This window comes from Octopus sinensis, linkage group LG6 (genome assembly GCF_006345805.1).
Source record: "Octopus sinensis linkage group LG6, ASM634580v1, whole genome shotgun sequence".
In the NCBI taxonomy this organism is placed as follows: domain Eukaryota; kingdom Metazoa; phylum Mollusca; class Cephalopoda; order Octopoda; family Octopodidae; genus Octopus; species Octopus sinensis.
This window is the reverse complement of record NC_043002.1, coordinates 40,510,005-40,528,570: the sequence shown is the minus strand read 5'-3', so window position 1 is coordinate 40,528,570 and position 18,566 is coordinate 40,510,005. Positions and strand designations below refer to the sequence as shown.

Genomic DNA, 18,566 nt, shown 5'->3' with positions numbered 1-18,566 from the left:
TCTTTTTAACTTGTTCATACTGATCATCCCCATGCTGAGCAACAAAGTTACTTTCTTGATAACATTATTTAAATATCAGTTTCAAATTTTGGTACAAGGCCTGCAAATTCGGGGGAGTGAGTAAGTCAATTACATTGACCCCAGTACTCAGCAGGTAATTATTTTATTGACCTCAAAAGGTTGAAAGGCAAAGCAAAGTCAACCTAGGCAGAATTTGAACTCAAACCATAAAGTCAGACAAAATGTTACTAAGCATTTTGGCTCATGTGCTAACAAAATGCACCCACCTTAACATTACTTAAATATTAGAAATATTTTTATTTTCTTCAATCATTCACTTATTTCCCATTATTCTTTGATAATTCCAGCACTTTTCTTTTACTGTATCTGCATAGCTAAAGCCAAAGTACATTCTTATGAATGCTGACATTAGTTGTGGACAGGTTGAAAACAGTTTAAATCCTTAACTGCTATAACTTTGTCCACATTTATTCTAACGGTCTCACATAATTGGCACATTCTGTATCTAGCTTGTCTTGACTTTGTTCCAGCTATTGTGTTTGCTGAAGCTAAGTAATACTTTATCATCTCAAAACACATTATTAACTCTCCTCTAAGGCAGCGAGCTGGCAGAATCATTAGCATACCAGGCAAAATACTTAGCAGTATTTCATCTGTCTTTACAGTCTGAGTTCAAATTCCACTGAAGTCAACTTTGCCTTTCATCCTTTCAGGGTCTATAAATTAAGTACCAGTGAAATACTGGTGTCAGTGTAATCAACTAGTCCCTCTCCCAAAATTTCAGGCCTTGTGCCTTAGTAGAAAGGATTATTAACTCTCCTCATATCTCCTCACCAGTACCAATGCATAAATTTTATCTTCTATGTATTTAATTCTTGGTCACTTTCTCAACTGATTTATACCTTACTTTACTAGTTCACATCACCTACTCTGTGCTTCTTCAAAATTTTGTGTTTTTCACTAGTTACCACAGATTCTCCATGGTTTCTTTACACTGCTGCAAGTTCAGAAATTTTTTATGGAATGAAAATATTTCTATCAGCTGTGTCAACAATGCTCATTGTCATTTCTTAATCTTTTTGTTACCATATTTCTGTTGAAATACATTTCTTTTGTTCCACTTATATTTTGAAAACAATGGAAATTTTTGTAAAAATGCTGTCATTGTCAAGCTATTGCTTGGAACATAAATCAATATGAAATTTTGATAAAAGATTTAATCTAAGTCATTTTAAAATAGGATGTTTGTATCATAGAACCAGTCTTCTGGTGGATTAGTGACAAAAGGGTTACACATATTTCTTGCTGTTAAAAACAAATGTTTTTACAGGATTTTTTAAAAATTTCTACTGATGTCTAAAATATTTAATAGGATTGCATAACTGTAATTTCTAATTTATTTTATTGATATAGTCAACCTCTCCCATTTGCAACGTCTTCATATTTTGAAGAAAAATATTTCTGACTTTTTATAAGGACAAATTTCCATTAACCCTTTTGTTACCATATTTCTGTTAAAATGTAGTCATTATTTCAATTAAATTTGAAAATGTGGAAGAATGCATTAAAATAACTTTATTATTAAGTTGTTGTTTGAAACATAAATTAGCTTGAAATTTTGATGGGAGGAATATCAAGACATAATAACAGATGTTATTGCTAGGATTGTAGCAAATAGGGTTGATGATGCTAGTTAATGTGACAAAAACTAGTTACACTGAATTATAGTATCTCTGGAAGTAAGATAATAAAATTCTAACCACATAATCATAAGCTACAGCTATTGTCACACTGAGAGAACCGCAATTACCTTGCTTGCCTCTGTTTCACTGACAGTTGATACCATTCCTACACTATGGTCAAGTGAAAGCATCCCCAGGGCTATTTCCACAGTGTAAGGCCTTCTCATATCTAAATGTGTTAGATATAACTTTACACAAATATATTTTATTCATTCAACACTGCTTCATGTGACTATTTATTTAATTATTGCTTGACCAAACCCTCTGCATATCAGCATATGTACCATATTCTGTTCTAGTAAGAATGAATTTGCTCTTATCAAGCCATGAAAAACAGATTTGATGTTCATAGGTGATAAAGTGAAAGGTCAGAAACACATGTGTCTCATGATCCAATATCATTCACAGTCCAGTATGTGTTTTCACACAGGTCTAAGAAGAGAATTTTCTCCCAGGACTATTTCCACAGTGGAAGGTTGTCTTCCAAATGCACTTGAACATATTATGTATGACCTTACTCTACTAAAATTTTTAGCATTGTCATGTGACCATTGACTGATGCTTATTTTGTCAACACCAGAAAAATTTAAAGTAAAAACCACCTTGGTGAGATCTAAACATAACATAAAGGGATGTAACTAAATACCACAAGGAATTTTATCTGCCTTCTTTTATTCCACCATAAACCATCCTACAGGAGTGTGTGTAGATTCAATAGAAGGCTAAAATTGTTTTATTAATATAGATATGTCCAAACATATGAACACTATTCCATTTGTACTACCATGAAAATAACAATGAAAAAGTGTTTCAAAATCTCTTATTTACATTTTGATTGTTACCATATCATACTGTTTAATTAATCTCATGTTCTATCTGTCTAATGTAGTGGTGTTCTGACAGTGAAACATCTTACAGTAGACCTATACTATAATCTATACATTATCAATCAATATTTGTGTTCGTCATCACCATCACTGGTCTAGTGTTTATTTTCCTATATTGGCAGTGTTTAGACAGGTCTGTAACAAAACATATTCCTTCCACACATCTTCTACCTTGCATTATCTATTCTTCTTCAACACTGACATCAGTTTTGTGTTTGTTGGCAATATTTAGACAGTTCTATAAAACATATCTCTTCTACATATTGTCATATTATCTGTAAAGTATAACTCCCTGCCTCACCCCATACTGTATCTTTTGTTGTTATCTATTCTATTTAGGATGCACTGCCAATGCACTTTTATGCCATTACTATTTCTGTATTTTCTACAGTATTTATGTACATAATATTTCTTTTATCTCCTTTAACCTATTGTGTCATAGTGGTGCCACATATGATATTTGACATCAAATAATGTTATCTTGAACTGATTGGACTACTAGAGTTCATTACTCTCCAAACTAAGCCATATGCTTGGTACTACAACAAGCCACCAATATATAAAAATAATATAAACCCAAGAATATATCATAAAAAAAGGACACTATAATTCTTACAAAAACACTAATCAACAGAATTATAATTCTTTATCACAGAGTTTGAATTAAAACAATCAACATTCTAATTAATAGAGATATTTATATTTCTAAGTCTCTCTAAAGGAGACTATGGCAGCGGTACTGGATATTAATAGTTATCGCCAAGCTAACATGGCAGTCCAGAAAAATAGGATAAATGCTGCTGTTGATTAGCTCCAAGAGGCCATCGCCTCTAGCTAGCTATGTGATACATGAACCTGTGTCAATTATAACATGTTCGAAGGTTATAATGGACACATGGAGCTAATCAATGACAGCATTCATCCTATTTTTCTGGACTGCCATGTTAGCTTGGTGATTGCTATTAATATTCTAATTAATGAAAACCCTAAAGAAAAAACTCTTACCAATACCCTATCAAAAAGTAAAAATCACTTTAATCTATGACTGTCAATGTTATTATTTCACTCTTGTGGTAAAACTTGTCAATTCTACAATTCACATATTTCTTACAGCTGTGAACTGCACCTCCTTATTTATGCATGACTAACTGACACATTGAATGCTAAGTGACTTTGGAAGATATACACTTGAGATAGGCCTTTACACTATCAACCTGTCATCCAGTATATTGACATTCCAGCAACTCAGTCAGTTGTTAATCTACATCCTAGTACATACTGCAAATATTTAACAACAGGTCAGCCCAGATTGAACAGCTTTGTAATCACAGGCATTCCACCTCTTATTAAGTGTACACAAGACTACTTTCTGCAATGTGTTCTTTGCTTTTAAAGACAGTAGCATATAATTTGTGTAAGACTAGCTACTATTTCTTATAGGTTGAGTAACCATGTAGATGCTCCCTCATTGGTTTGTGTTATTGTGTATTATCAGTTAAAAAAATGTAGCATTGGTTTTACAAAGCAAATAATATAATGTTCAGTACAATGTATATTGATATCTATCACATGCTACTGACGTCATCTCAAATGATAATGGTGATATAAGGTCACACATTTTGGGGAGGATATCATTGATTACATTATTCCCAGTATTTGATTGATAGTAATAGTCTTTCTTTCTACTATAGGCACAAGACCTGAAATTTTGTGGGGAGCTAGCTAGTTAATTACATAGAACCCAGTGCTCCACTGGTGCTTATTTCATCAACCCTCAAAAAGATGAAAGGCAAGTTGACCTTAGTGAGATTTGAATTCAGAACATAAAGACAGACGAAATGCTGCTAAGCATTTTGCCCAGCAGACTAACAGTTTTGCTACTTACCACCTTCCATGATTGACAGTAATATTAATTTCAAACTTTAGCACAAGGCCAGCAATTTCAAGGATGTCCATGCTTGTTTTTAAACTTTTAGTTAGCCGTTGTTTCATATGTTCTTTGTATTATAAAGCTTTCCTTTCAAAAGTCTCAAGTTACTCTGGTGATTGAAAAATATTGGGTGTGTATATAATACATGATGCCTGGAGGCCAGGAAATATATCCTGTCTATCAAATGTGATACTAAGCTTGGGCAAAGGGTTAAAATATCAAGCTAAATAATACAAAACAGTACTGCTTGCCACTGATTGTACTTACTAACTCCATTTGCTCTAGTAATGATATTTTAATTCTATTTTAAAGACTTACTACCTCTGCCTTAGCAAAGGCAGAGGTATTGTTGTCAGTTGTGTTTGTTTGTTTGTCCATGGACAAGATATCTCAAGAACCACTGAATGGATTCAGATGAAACTTTCAGAGATGTTTGGTCTTATGACTACCACAAACTGATTAGATTTTGGGATCGATATGGTACCAGACAAGAATAATTCTGGGTTATTTTCCGTGTTTTTTACTTAATTTTTGAGAGCAGTCAGGTTCATTTTTAGTGAGATCAAACCAGGAATTGTGTGGTTCCAAAGCAAGCCTCCTAATCAGACAGCTATACTGGTTAAACAATATTATTTTAGGAAATAGTATGAGAACTTACTGCCTTTATAAGTCTACCTTTCTTTAAAGCATTCGTAATGAAAATGAGGTAAAAAAATACCCAGTTGTAATCAAGAATTAAAACTTAATTTCTGATTCAATATGTCTAGAACTTACTTCCTTTCTACAGTGCCCACCAGTGTTTTCATAATAAAAAAGAAGCAGCTACAAGTGATAACATAATCTTTTTTACTCTAGGCACAAGGCCCGAAATTTTGGAGGAGGGGCCCAGTTGATTAGATCGACCCCAGTACACAACTGCTATTTAATTTATCGACCCCAAAAGGATGAAAGGCAAAGTCAACCTCAGCAGAATTTGAATTCAGAACATAAAAACAGATAAAATACTGCTAAGTATTTTGCCCGGCATGCTAACATTTCTGCCATCTTGCTGCCTTACATGTGTTAATATAATGTCATGCTAACCATGATGAGGTTTGGTACCAAATGCTGAATCTTTCTATTTTGATTGCAAATAATTCTGTTGCAATTTGGATTGATTGAATCAGCTAAACTTAATGTGTGTGAAAAATAACAGCAGTTTTTATAGCTGCTATAGTTACAGATACATAAGAATAATACATCATGGAAACCCAACATATTTCTACAGCAAGAACTAATGCACATTCCTGATGAGCTATGTGTTAGCATTCTCTATGAATTGTTATCTGAGACCCCTTCGGTCACGACACAGACCATGGGATTGCACCTAGAAAGTTACCCTCCCAGGCACAGTCTGGGCAAGGTTGTTTATGGAAGACCAGCAGTCGCCCATGCATACCAGCCTCCCCTCTCTACGCCACCTGTGTTATCTAAGGGAAAGGCAACGGCTGATACAGCTTGGCACCTGTGGTGTTGCAACTCATTTCTACAGCTGAGTGAACTGGAGCAACATGAAATAAAGTGTCTTGCTCAAGAACACAACACACAGCCTGGTCCGGGATTCAAGCTCACAACCTCACGATCATAAGCTCGACGCTCTAACCACTGAGCCATGCGCTTTCACATGAATTGTTATAGAATTATAATAATGACGATGATTAAGATGATTGTGTTAGTTATAGCGGTAGCAACAACAACAACTATAATATTCGAATATAACATTTACTGCTTCTGGGTTCAATCCCACTGCATAGTACTTCAGGCCAGTATCTTCTGCTATTGCCCTAGGCTGACCAAAGCCTTGTGAGTGAATTTCATAGACAGAATCTGATAGAAACCCATCGTATGTGTGTGTGTATTTGTGCCTCCTTGTCTTGAAATCATATGATGGTTGTAAAATGATTGTTACTCTCATACAAGCAGTGTCATTCATTTCCAATATTCTACAAAAACATGTCTGACTATGGGGAAATATTACCTTGTTTAGAAACAAGTGAGGGTTAGCGATAGGAAAGGCATCTGGCTGTAGAAAATCTACCCCAGTACTCTGCCCGACCCTTGCAAGCATAGAAAAGTAGACATTAAAATGATGATGATTTCTTCATACTAACCAATACAAAATTTGTCAGTGCCCCAGTGAAGGAACTGCTACATGGTTGCTGAGCCTGCTAGAAATAACAATGTAATATCCCTCAGATCACACACTAGCACCTTTTTTAAAGGCGGTAAAATGTGATATTAGACTGCTACTTTTTTTCTTTTTCTTTTTATAAGAAAGGGAATATTACACAATATACTTTTAGATATACTATTTGAAGAAAACTATGGGCGTGATAATCGTCAGAACAGCACCTTCTACTATATGTGTGTACACACACATATGCATGTACACATACATATATATATATATATATATATACATATACAATGGGCTTCTTTCAGTTTCCTTCTACCAAATCTACTCACAAGGCTTTATCAGCTCAAGGCTATAGTAGATGACACTTGCTTGAGATACCATGTGATGGGACTGAACATGAAACCATGTGGTTGAGAAGCAAACATTTTACCTCACAGTGATGCCAGTATGTCTGTATTAATATATTATTGTGGACTGGACACATACTTAAGGTATCCAGTGTGTCAGTCTTAATCATACATTTGTTCAGTGTTGTAATTGCTATAATTAGCATGTCTTTTGCCATTTTAAAGACATCAGCTAGTTAAGTAACTTCATTGAAACACTTTAATCTACTCTTATTATGATAACAGTAACAATGGGTTTTTTTTTTTTAGACAAGTTATCTCCTCACATTCAGAAAACACAGAAAATTTAGATGTAATGTTAATAATTTTTCCAAAGACATCAGTGGTTAACCCTTTTGTTTAGCCTGTCTAACATCTCTGGTTCTATGATACAAATGCACTGTTTCAAAGTGATCTAAATTAAAACTCTCCATAAAAATTCCTTGTTAATTTATATTCCAAAATGCCTGCTTAATAACGACAAATTTATTTTGCTAAATTCTAAAATATTTTCAAAATTAATTGAAACAAAGGCAGGTAACAAAACGGTTAAAGTAAAACTGTTCCATCAAGGATGTTATTATTGCTGTGGCACTGAATTTTATTATGGTTTATAGGAACCTTATGAACAGTCTCAAGAAGTTTGAAATGTAGCTTGATAATGTAAGATATTGAGGTGAATTTCTTGACTCTAAAAAAAGCCTTTTTATTTCTTTTTTTTTCACATAGCAAGGATGCTAAAGAAAGGCATTAAATAATTAAGGTTTATTGCATCTTGATATTTAGCAATCTGATACTGGCAGAACAACAATGAAATGCTGAATAAATGAAAGAAATTATAATCCTTTCTCCTCTAGATACAGTGCTTGAAATTTTGGTCGTTGGGTAGTCAATTAGTCAACTGGTATTTATTTTATCAACTCTACAAAGGATGAAAGACAAAGTCGACCTCAGTGGAATTTGAACTCAGAACTTAAAGCTGGACAAAGTGTTGCTAAGCATTTTGCCTGTTGTACTAACAATTCTGCCAACAAAGGATTATAATAATAATAATAATCCTAATTGTTAGATTAACTATTAATTTTAAATATCAATTTTCCACTTAAGCATGGACGCATCTTAATAAAAACAAATGTGTAGCAAAAAATATAAACTTTGCTAATACAACCTTTGTAGAAATTTACCTTTGCAGTTTTAGTTTTTTAAGGTTTTCTTTTCACCATTTACCATTTGAAAGAATTCCCTGAATATCTTGTGGCAGTGTTCTTTCACTCCAAGTACTTAACATAATTGAACTTGAAGAATTTGTTGTGCTGTAATCATCCATAGTCCATCATAATCTTAAACAAGTTAATCAAATCATCCTATTTCCTGAAGCACTATGTGCCTGGTTTATTATTCAGACATGAAATAAAATTGCATTTGTCAGTTACTCTGTAAATGCTTTATGAAAATATTTCCTCTTACAGTCACAAGTTCAACCTCCAGCATTAATCTCTTAAAATATCCTCTCTCATGCACATCGCATAATGGTATCATAAAAGATAGCGTGTTAGGAGAATAGAAGAAGAATTCTTTACAGGGTGTCAGTCAAATGCTAGCTTAAAGTTGAAACAGTTTAAAATTTCTATAAATGGGGATATGATCTGACTGTAGGTCATGTTGAAGTCAATTCGTTTCATTAAGAGGCTTCAGAAAACATTGTCCATTTGATATCAAGGATTTCTTTTTACATAACCTGAGTTACTGTTATTTATTCTTATAAAGTTATATTGAATTACACTCATTTAGACAATCATGATTTATCTTGATCTAGGATATAAAAAAAGAAGACCAAACACCAGTGTGACTCTGTGATTAGAAGTTTGTTTCCCAATCATATAGTTCTGGGTTCAGTCCCATTGCATTGCACCTTGGGCAAGTATCTTTGACTACAGTCCCAAGTCGGCCGAAGGCTTGTGAATGGATTTGACAAACTGAATGAAATTCATTGAAGTTCATCGTATGTATTTGTGCCCCTGACTAGCTCCCATGCTGGTGACATGTAAAAAGCACACATTACGCTCTTGGAGTGGTTGGCATTAGGAAGGGCATCCAGCTGTAGAAACCTTGCCGGATCAGATTGAAGCATGATACAATCTATTGGCTGGCCAGTCCTCAGTCAAACCGTCCAACCCATGCCAGCATGGAAAACAGATGTTAAACGATGATAATGATGATGACACATAGGTGGGGGGGAGGAGTTACTGCTTCCTTGCCTTGGCATCACATGAGGATTGTAAACAAGTGTTACTATCATACAAGAAGTGTCTTTCATTTCCAGTCTTCTAAAACAACTTTGGTTACAGGGAAATATTACCTTACTTGCAAATTTGTTTTACCCATGCAAGCATAGAAAAGTGGACGTTGAAACAATAACGATGATGATGATGATAATGACCATTTTATAATGGTGCTGTTCTAAAACTACAAGATGATAACTTGGAAACTTACTATAAGCCTTAAATAGCGTTGTAGTTCCATTGATAATTTGATAATTTTTCGTGAATAAGATGGTTACTGAAAAAATCCAACAAGGAGGGTTAGCAGTCTTCACACATAAATGTAAATATGGTTGGCACTCTGTCGGTTACAACGATGAGGGTTCCAGTTGATCCGATCAATGGAACAACCTGCTCGTGAAATTAATGTGCAAGTGACTGAGCACTCCACAGACACATGTACCCTTAATGTAGTTCTCAGGGAGATTCAGAGTGTGACAAGGCTGGCCCTTTGAAATACAGGTACAACAAAAATAGGAAGAAAGAGTGAGAGAAAGTTGTGGTGAAAGAGTACAGCAGGGTTCACCACCATCCACTGCCAGAGCCTTGTGGAACTTTAGGTGTTTTCACTCAATAAACACTCACAACGCCCAGTCTGGGAATCAAAACCGCAATCCTACGACTGCGAGTCCACTGCCCTAACCACTGGGCCATTGCACCTCCACAAATATAAATATACCGATTCATCAATTGCAAGATGATCAAAAGTAATGGTTTTCAACCAGGCTTGTGGGCCATATGGCCATTTTGTTGCTAAAATTTATGTGCAATAAATTGGTTATAATTCTACAATGCACAAAATATTTTTTTTATACAGTTCCTAATAATATTTAATTATAAAAATACAGCAGGATTTTTCTTTTAATATACATTGAATGGTTATGAAGGTCCAGTAAAGTAAAATAGGAATCAAAGGGGTCCATAGGCAAAAAAATTGTTGGGAACCACTGATCTTAAGTATGACCTTCTCCATTGTGATGTACTTTATGACAATCTGGAAAGGACTGACTACCAATTAGAAGACTGAAAAACATGGCAAATATACATGTGCTTTCATTCAAGCTGTCCAAATCCTTCTAAACTTCCAGAGAAAAATTACTTACATACTGGAACTTTCTAAATAACTGCTACAATTTTCAAATAATTAAAATTATATATTGTTGGCATCCTTTTGTCTCGGGAGACAATGGAGTTGCGCATAAACTAATCCAGTCTAGTTTTTACATTTCATGTCCTCTCCAGTTTTGCGCAGGCCTGGGCTAGATGTAACAAAATCCTGGGTAGCCCAATCATCAGGTTTCCTCTCTCGATCTTGCTGACATAATCCAAGAGAATGCAGAGCATTACGTTTGGCACCAGCTTGGTTGCAGGAGCTGCCGGAAGAGTGTCGAGTCGAACACTAAACTGCCTATGGGGCTCCACTCCAGATTTTTGTGAAGGTTGTCTCCATTGTGTAACCCTGGATAGGGGCCCACACTGGGTACTGTCAGCCGGAGCCAGCTAAAAAGATAGCTAAGAGTGATATTTCAAAGCCCAGCTTCAGGAACTTAAAATTTTATATATAGTGTGTTGTTAAGATCAACTACATTTCTTGTATCATCATTCATAATTTGACAACCTCTATCTACATTTAATTTATTTCCCTTTATTGTTGGATATAATTTGTCAAATCCATGTTCGTATGAAAATGGATGTTGAAAGAAGCTGCTACTGCTGCTTTGTTTGTTTGTTTGTTGAGCGCCTGGGAGAAGTCCGAGATATGGTCCTTTGCTGTTTGTAAGACCCGCAGAAGAGAAAGCAGGTCAACCCCCGACACAGAGAGCATCGATGGATGGATGAATGCGCATCCAGGCTCAGCAGTTGCGTAGGAAGTCAGGGACAAGAAACAGGAAGAAAGAGTGAGAGAAAGTTGGAGTGAAAGAGTACAACAGGAGTCGCCACCACCCCCTGCCGGAACCTCATGGAGCTTTAGGTGTTTTCGCTCAATAAACACACACAACACCCAATCTGGGAATCGAAACCGTGATTCTCAGACCGCAAGTCCACTGCCCTAACCACTGGGCCATTGTGCCTCCTGCTACTGCTGCTGATGATGATGGCAACTACAATGACAACAATTATTGTTGTTGTTATATGCTATTTTGCAGGTGATGTTGTCTTATGGTTTGGTGAAAGTAAATCACCTCAAATCTCAAAAATCTTTCCTAGGATTCTTGCAGAATACAAGACACCACTCTTCTACTAGTGAACAAAGTGTGTCTCAGTTCCATTACCATCAGCCTCTTGGGTAGCAGTTTGGACGTCAAGCCAAGTGCACCAATTGCCACTGGAACAACTGTTACCTCTCTCTTCCCCAATCCCTTAATTTTTCTTGTTTAGCCCTGAAATTTTGAAATTTTCTCCATTTCTTTTGTAACCACACTATTATCATATGGTATTGCAGAGTCTATGAGCTTACAATTTTTTTTTCCCCATTTGGTCCTCTACAATCATATCTGGTCTCCATGTTTCAATAATATGGTTAGTTTTATGCAGAAATCCCATAAAATCTTGTTATTAATCACCATCACTGCCTCTAACTCATACCACTTTTATGTCACTTTAAATCCACTCATTTAGCTAACATTCCAATGCCTTCTTTTACCAATATTGTCACGTCTGCACTTGGTACATTTTTTTGTGTTAGCTTACATAGGAGATGGTTATATTTTGATCTCTTTTTGAATTTAGAAATTCCTCAAGTTTTCTTTTTTATGTTTGCTGTGAATTATGACGTGTGTTCCCTTAACCATAAGTTTTTTTCTTTTCTCTGTAAGGCTCAGAACTTAGTCTATACCTTTTCTTTGCTTAGGCGGCGAGTTGGCAGACACGTTAGCGCACCGGGCGAAGTGCTTAGCGGTATTTCGTCTGTCGTTACGTTCTGAGTTCAAATTCCGCCGAGGTCAACTTTGCCTTTCATCCTTTCGGGGTCGATAGATAAAGTACCAGTTTCGCACTGGGGTTGATATAATCGACTCAATCCCTTCGTCTGTCCTTGTTTGTCCCCTCTATGTTTAGCCCCTTCTGGGCAGTAAAGAAATATATACCTTTTCTTTGCTGTTTGTATAAAGTGCCATGTATATGTGTGTGCATGTATGTATGTATAGATACATGTGTGTATGCATAAATATGCACACACACATACACTACACACACATTTATAAATTTGTGTTGCAAGATTCCTGATGTGAAGTCATGTGTTGAAACAGATATTGTTTATTTCAGGATGGTCAAATTTTTTTTTTTTGCCAAATAAGCACACACCCTTTATATTTGTTCTTCACTCATACTATTCTTATTTTAACTCATGTCCATTGTCTGGAAATCTTTCGTCACACATTTGTAAGTTCCTCAGTGACACTTTCCATCACTAATCCTTACCTATTTTTAAATATGGTAAAAACTTCCCCATGACCAGACACGTCTTGGAAGATAGGAAATGAAGGATACTGCTTGCATGACAGTGACACTTGTTTACTACTACCACATGATCTCAAGTCAAGAAGACAGAGATGCACTCACACAAATATGCATACATGCACCCAACCAACACACACATACATACATTTTTAAATATACATGGGCTTTTTTCAACTTTTGTCTACCAGATTCACTCACAAGGCTTTGGTCAACCTGGGGCTATAGTAGAAAACATTTACCCAAGGTGTCAAACTGTGGGATTGAACCCAAAATCAAGTGGTTGAGAAGCAAACTTTTTACAACACAACTAAACCTGTGCTTGTTGAATAAATACACATGCTCCTTTTTATAACTCAACTGTTAGAAGTAAGGTCATTTGGTTAAATAAGAGAATTTATCTAACGTATAAACTAAACCACGCATGTAGATCATCATCTTCATCATCGTTTAACGTCCGCTTTCCATGCTGGCATGGGTTGGACGATTTGACTGAGGACTGGCGAACCAGATGGCTGCACCAGACTCTAATCTGATCTGACAGAGTTTCTACAGCTGGATGCCCTTCCTGACACCAACCACTTCGAGACTGTAGTGGGTGCTTTTACATGCCCCCAGCATGAAGGCCAGTCAGGCGGTACTGGCAACGGCTACGCTCAAATGGTGCTTTTTATGTGCCACCTGCACAGGAGCCAGTCCAGTGGCACTGGCAATGACCTCGCTCGAATGTTTTTTTCAAGTGCCTCCAGCACAAATGCCAGTAAGGCGACGCAGGTACATCATGTAAAAATGGATATAAACAGTAAAAGAAATATCATCAATAATATCTGGCACTGATGACTGAGCATTAACAATTCTTTTATACTAAAGTGTATCATGATCTACTCAAAAACCATTTCTTTGAAACTATAAAAACTGCTTAGTGAGCTGCAAGTTTTCAGGCAAACTATCATAAAATATTCAATTTCATAGATTTGTTTTATTACCGTATTTTCTGGCATACAAGTCAACTTAGTATATAGTACAAATATTCAAATGGCTTCACTATCTTTCCAAATCCTGCTGCATTTCACATGGAATTTTTGGTCTTTCAAAGTTGTTATGGTGCAGAAGTTGACTACTTTTTTTTTTTTTGCTGGGGCTGTAAATTTTGGTCTGAAAAATTTGACTTGTAAGCTCGAAAATATGATAATTCTTTCATTTTGAAACTGATACTCTGATTTATGACATTTTTTTTCATTTTGACGAGTGTTATCCTTATTAGATTGTAGCTAAAATTATTTGGCTCAGGGGTCTAAATTCAAACACAGAGATTTCTGTACACTGATTGGATTATAATGTTTGAAATAAAAGTGCAAATGTAGCTAACAATTTACTAGTCTATTATACAGTTATAACTTCAGGTTATTTATTTCAATTCTGAAACTGAACACCTCTCTCTCTCTCTCTCTCTTTCTCTTTCTCTTCTGAAGACAAGTCCATGATGGAAATAGAATCCTAAATTGACTATGACATGAAATCGAGGGGAAAAAAATTAACAAAAAATAAAAACTAATTCCTATAAAATCACCTTAAAAGTGATTCTCCTGAGACACAAAATAAACATATTTTATTTTTTTTATTGCAGTTAATGCGGAAGAATTATCTTCATGTAAAGTAAGTATTAAAATTTCTATTTTATGAAAGAGAAATACTTCATTTCTGTAATTTCTTTTTAAGTTTTACCTTATATGGATATGCTGGTATGAGATTAAGCAGTCAAGAGCTTGGAACATTTTATGTCGGGTATAAAATAACTGATGTTGAATGATTTTCTCAGTAATATGACAAAATATACCTTTGATTTTGACAGGCTGGTAGTAATTGATTGAAATTATTCTTAAAATAACTTGCAATATGAGAAAAATTAGAGTTAGTAGTATGTGAAGGAAAATGGAGAAAGAAAGAAGAAAGAAGAAAATAATTTGTATTTGACACCAATGAACTACTTAGAATATGTAAAATGTATTTCAGTGTTGATAAATAGATTATAATGCTCAGAAATGTGTATTAAATTTTATATCTTTAGTTTATCCCAAATAAGACTTACAATAATAATTTTTGGGGTGGAATTACTTTTTAATTTCTTGAAAATATTTTTTTTCTTTGAGAGTTACTGAAACTTAACACTACATTTTTGATTTCTTTTTCTAAGAGACAAGTTTAAATTCATTTGAGGGTATTTTGTTTTTATTTCTCTTTTTCTTTTTTTCCTTTGTGTATATCATTCAGTACATCACCACTTACTAAACTCAAGCCAACACTATATTCTAAGCAGTGCCTAGAATATAAATGTTGGTCTATATTCTAAGTACTGCTTACACTTCACATGCTATAATTCAGTGGTTAGAGATAAAATGTCATAAGAGGCATTACACACACAAAAAAAATTATATGATAAAATAATAAATATTCAAACATTGAAATTTTGTTGGAGTATTGTAGGACCAGGAAATTGATGTAAAACTATATGAAAGCTAAAAGCCATTGTTGGTATTATGTAACCTTCTGGTCCTCACACAAACTTGGCAAGGTTTTTATTACTGATTGTGTACTTATTGATATATTCTTGCAGGAAGAAGCCACAATGCAATTCTGTGCTCATCAATTGGATAAAAAAGACTTTTTTGGGAAATCCGATCCATTTCTCACATTTTACCGATGTAATGAAGATGGAAGGTATTCGTTTTTCCTACATCATTTCTGTTAAATAATCTTCAATCAAGTTTTAAATATTTTATCCATTCCACCAAATACAAATAAATTCAAAAATCAAATATTACTGTTATTTCTACCCTATATTTTTCCTTCATAGTTTATTAACCATTTGTCATTGAATTTTAAAGATATTAATATACACCAAGACTGAACATCACTCCTTAAGTATTATATAATGGGGAGGGGGAAAGTTATTCAGCATCAAGTCAGCTCTGAGCAAGTAGATTATAACCAGAGGTATTTCAATTCTGACCATCCTTCCCTTTCTTTTTAGATGGAGTGTGTCTAGGACTTTGTTATGAAATGTAGCATTAATCTTTTAGCATTCAGACTATTCTGTCAAATGTAATGCTTTTTCATTTACGTTGTTTTAAATTAATCATGCATTGTCCCATAGCTTCAAAAATTTTGATGATGTGATTGCATATTTTTAGAATGACATTGAAGGGTAGGTGTGATAGGCTTGATTTGACTGGTTTGAACATAAAACAGATAGCATATTTGGGCCAGATATAGCCAGTTTAAATGCTAAAGGGTTAAATGGCTGATTGACTTCAGATCTACTACATAAATATCTGTAGGTATTTTTAAACTGTATCCAATGTGACAGACTTCCTGCATTGTACAACTGGGACCTTCAATTAACTTCTGTAGTTCAGCTATCTCAGATTCACTGTGATAGTCTCTTTTATTTATGATTTGGGAAATCTTCCCAACATTCTTTTATTAGTTTCAGTCATTGTACTGCAAGCATGCTGGGATACTGCCTTCGAAAGGTTTTGTCAATCAATTCAACCCCTGTACTTATGCCAGTCTGTTACTTATTTAATATCTATTTGTCAAGTTTCTGGGAATACTTTTTTTTTTTACACAAGATCAGATTTCAATAGACTAACATAGAAGTAAACGTAGATGCAGAAGTACACCCTCACACATGCATATATATGTGTGTATGTGTGTGAAGGCATGTGGTTAAGGTATTCAGCACATGGCCATTAGATTACGAGTTCAGTTCCCTGCAACACATTCTGTCCTTGAGCAAGACACTTTTATTTCACATTGCTCCAATTCACTCAGCAGGCAAAACTGAGTAGAAACTCTATTTCAAAGAGTCAGCCTTATCACATTGGGTGTCACACTGACTCTTTCTGAGAACTATGTTAAGAGTATATGTGTCTGTGGAATGCTCAGCCACATACACATTAATTTCATGAGCAGGCTTTCTATTGGTCAACTGGAACCCTCGTGTTATAAATACCTTATACATAAGACTCAGACATAAGACTGAGTAAACAATTTCATTGGATAAAAGATTTGTTTTTAATTTTCTACTTGGTATTAGTCTAAGTAAAGTCCATAAGCCATGTCTAGGATTATGGCTTTGCTAGGATTAGGAGAAAGAAGGGTATGACATTAATGCCATAAAAACTATTACAAAAATTTAAGTCCTTGGTTGCTGTTGTTCAGCACCAGGTCAGACTGATTGAGAAGACTTGTGATGAAAGACGTTCTAGTCACGAGCAGTGTGCAATCATACCAGATGCCTATACGTGTTATTATTTTGGTATTGATGATCTTGCTCCTCAAGAATTAGGCTTCCTTTTGGCTTTCATCTGACCCCGTCATAACTGTGCTGTCTCTTCTGCACCATAGTTTGCCAGAATGGTTACCCCTCATTGTTTCTGTAGCATTTCTTTAGTTTTTACAGTGTCAAGGCTGCCAACTTTGCACTACTTTCTCATCCAGGTTTGCAACTGGCTAGGACAGAGTTAGAAATGAAAATAAAATAAAATATTATTAGTCAAAGGATGTTTGGTCTTTGTAAGAATTTATGTTGTCCTTTTATCATTAATCGATTTTGTCTATTTTCCCAATCTACCTATAAAATGGGCTTGAGCCCCAGGTAAAGTAACTCAGTATTATTTGAATGTAAATGAAATGATGGGAGAAATGTTTGTATATGACTATATATGTATGTGGGTAGGCAGGTATGTATGTGTAAGTGTATGTATGCTCTTACCTATGTGTTTGAAAATATTTTTGTTTAGCCTTAATTAAAGATTGGTTTAATGACTTTAATCGTTTGATTGCTTTTAGTTACACTGTGGTACATAGAACGGAAGTAATAAAACGAACATTGAATCCTACTTGGCGACCCTTTACCATCAGCATAAGATTATTATGTAACGGAGATTACGACAGGTAAGCAATACCTGCAGTTTCTTTTCAATAAACCATCATCATTATCGTTATGTTGTTGTTTAGCTTCTGGTGAGTCCTAATCAAGTAAACCTATGCTCAAAACTATTCCATATGAATCATACTGTATATTTTTCTTTCTTGATTCATGAGTTATTTTGTTAATGTTGTTATATAGCAGCAACTAGAGAAAACCTATGGTCAAATGTGTTCCAATTATGACCATCCAATTTTATTTATCTTGTACATCAAAGACTGGAAATGTGTCACACAGTTTGCATAACTGTGATGCCCACTTATTCTTATCATGCAATATCAAGACAAGGAGATACAAGCACACAAACATACAAAAATACGCACACACACCTACACAGACACCCACTCACTTACGCACATATGCACAAACACCCTCCCACTCACACACACACACATATATATATATATATACAGGTACATGCTGACATACGCAGGCACATACACACACATGCAGGCACTCACACATTCATGTATTCACACACACACACACATGAATGGCTTCTTTCAGTTTCTGTCTACCAAATCCACTCATACAGCTTTGGTTTACCCTAGACTATAGTAGAAAACACCTGCCCAAGGTGTTATACAGCATTACTGAGTCCAAAACTATGTGGTTGGGAAATGAGCTTCTTCTCAACCCGACAGCCATACCTGC

At 35.1% G+C, this 18,566-nt stretch overlaps 1 protein-coding gene across 4 annotated transcripts in view; it reads left to right on the top strand.

Moving 5' to 3' along the window:
- The window catches only part of LOC115213094 (copine-8), a 266,723-nt gene that overhangs the window by 199,578 nt on the left and 48,579 nt on the right, over window positions 1–18,566 (top strand). For all 4 annotated transcript variants that reach the window (XM_029782016.2, XM_029782015.2, XM_029782017.2 and 1 more), the window contains 3 exons: window positions 14,547–14,575; window positions 15,534–15,637; window positions 17,774–17,878. In XM_029782016.2, coding sequence (XP_029637876.1) covers window positions 14,547–14,575; window positions 15,534–15,637; window positions 17,774–17,878 — 238 coding nt within the window. The remainder of the gene's footprint in view (window positions 1–14,546; window positions 14,576–15,533; window positions 15,638–17,773; window positions 17,879–18,566) is intronic.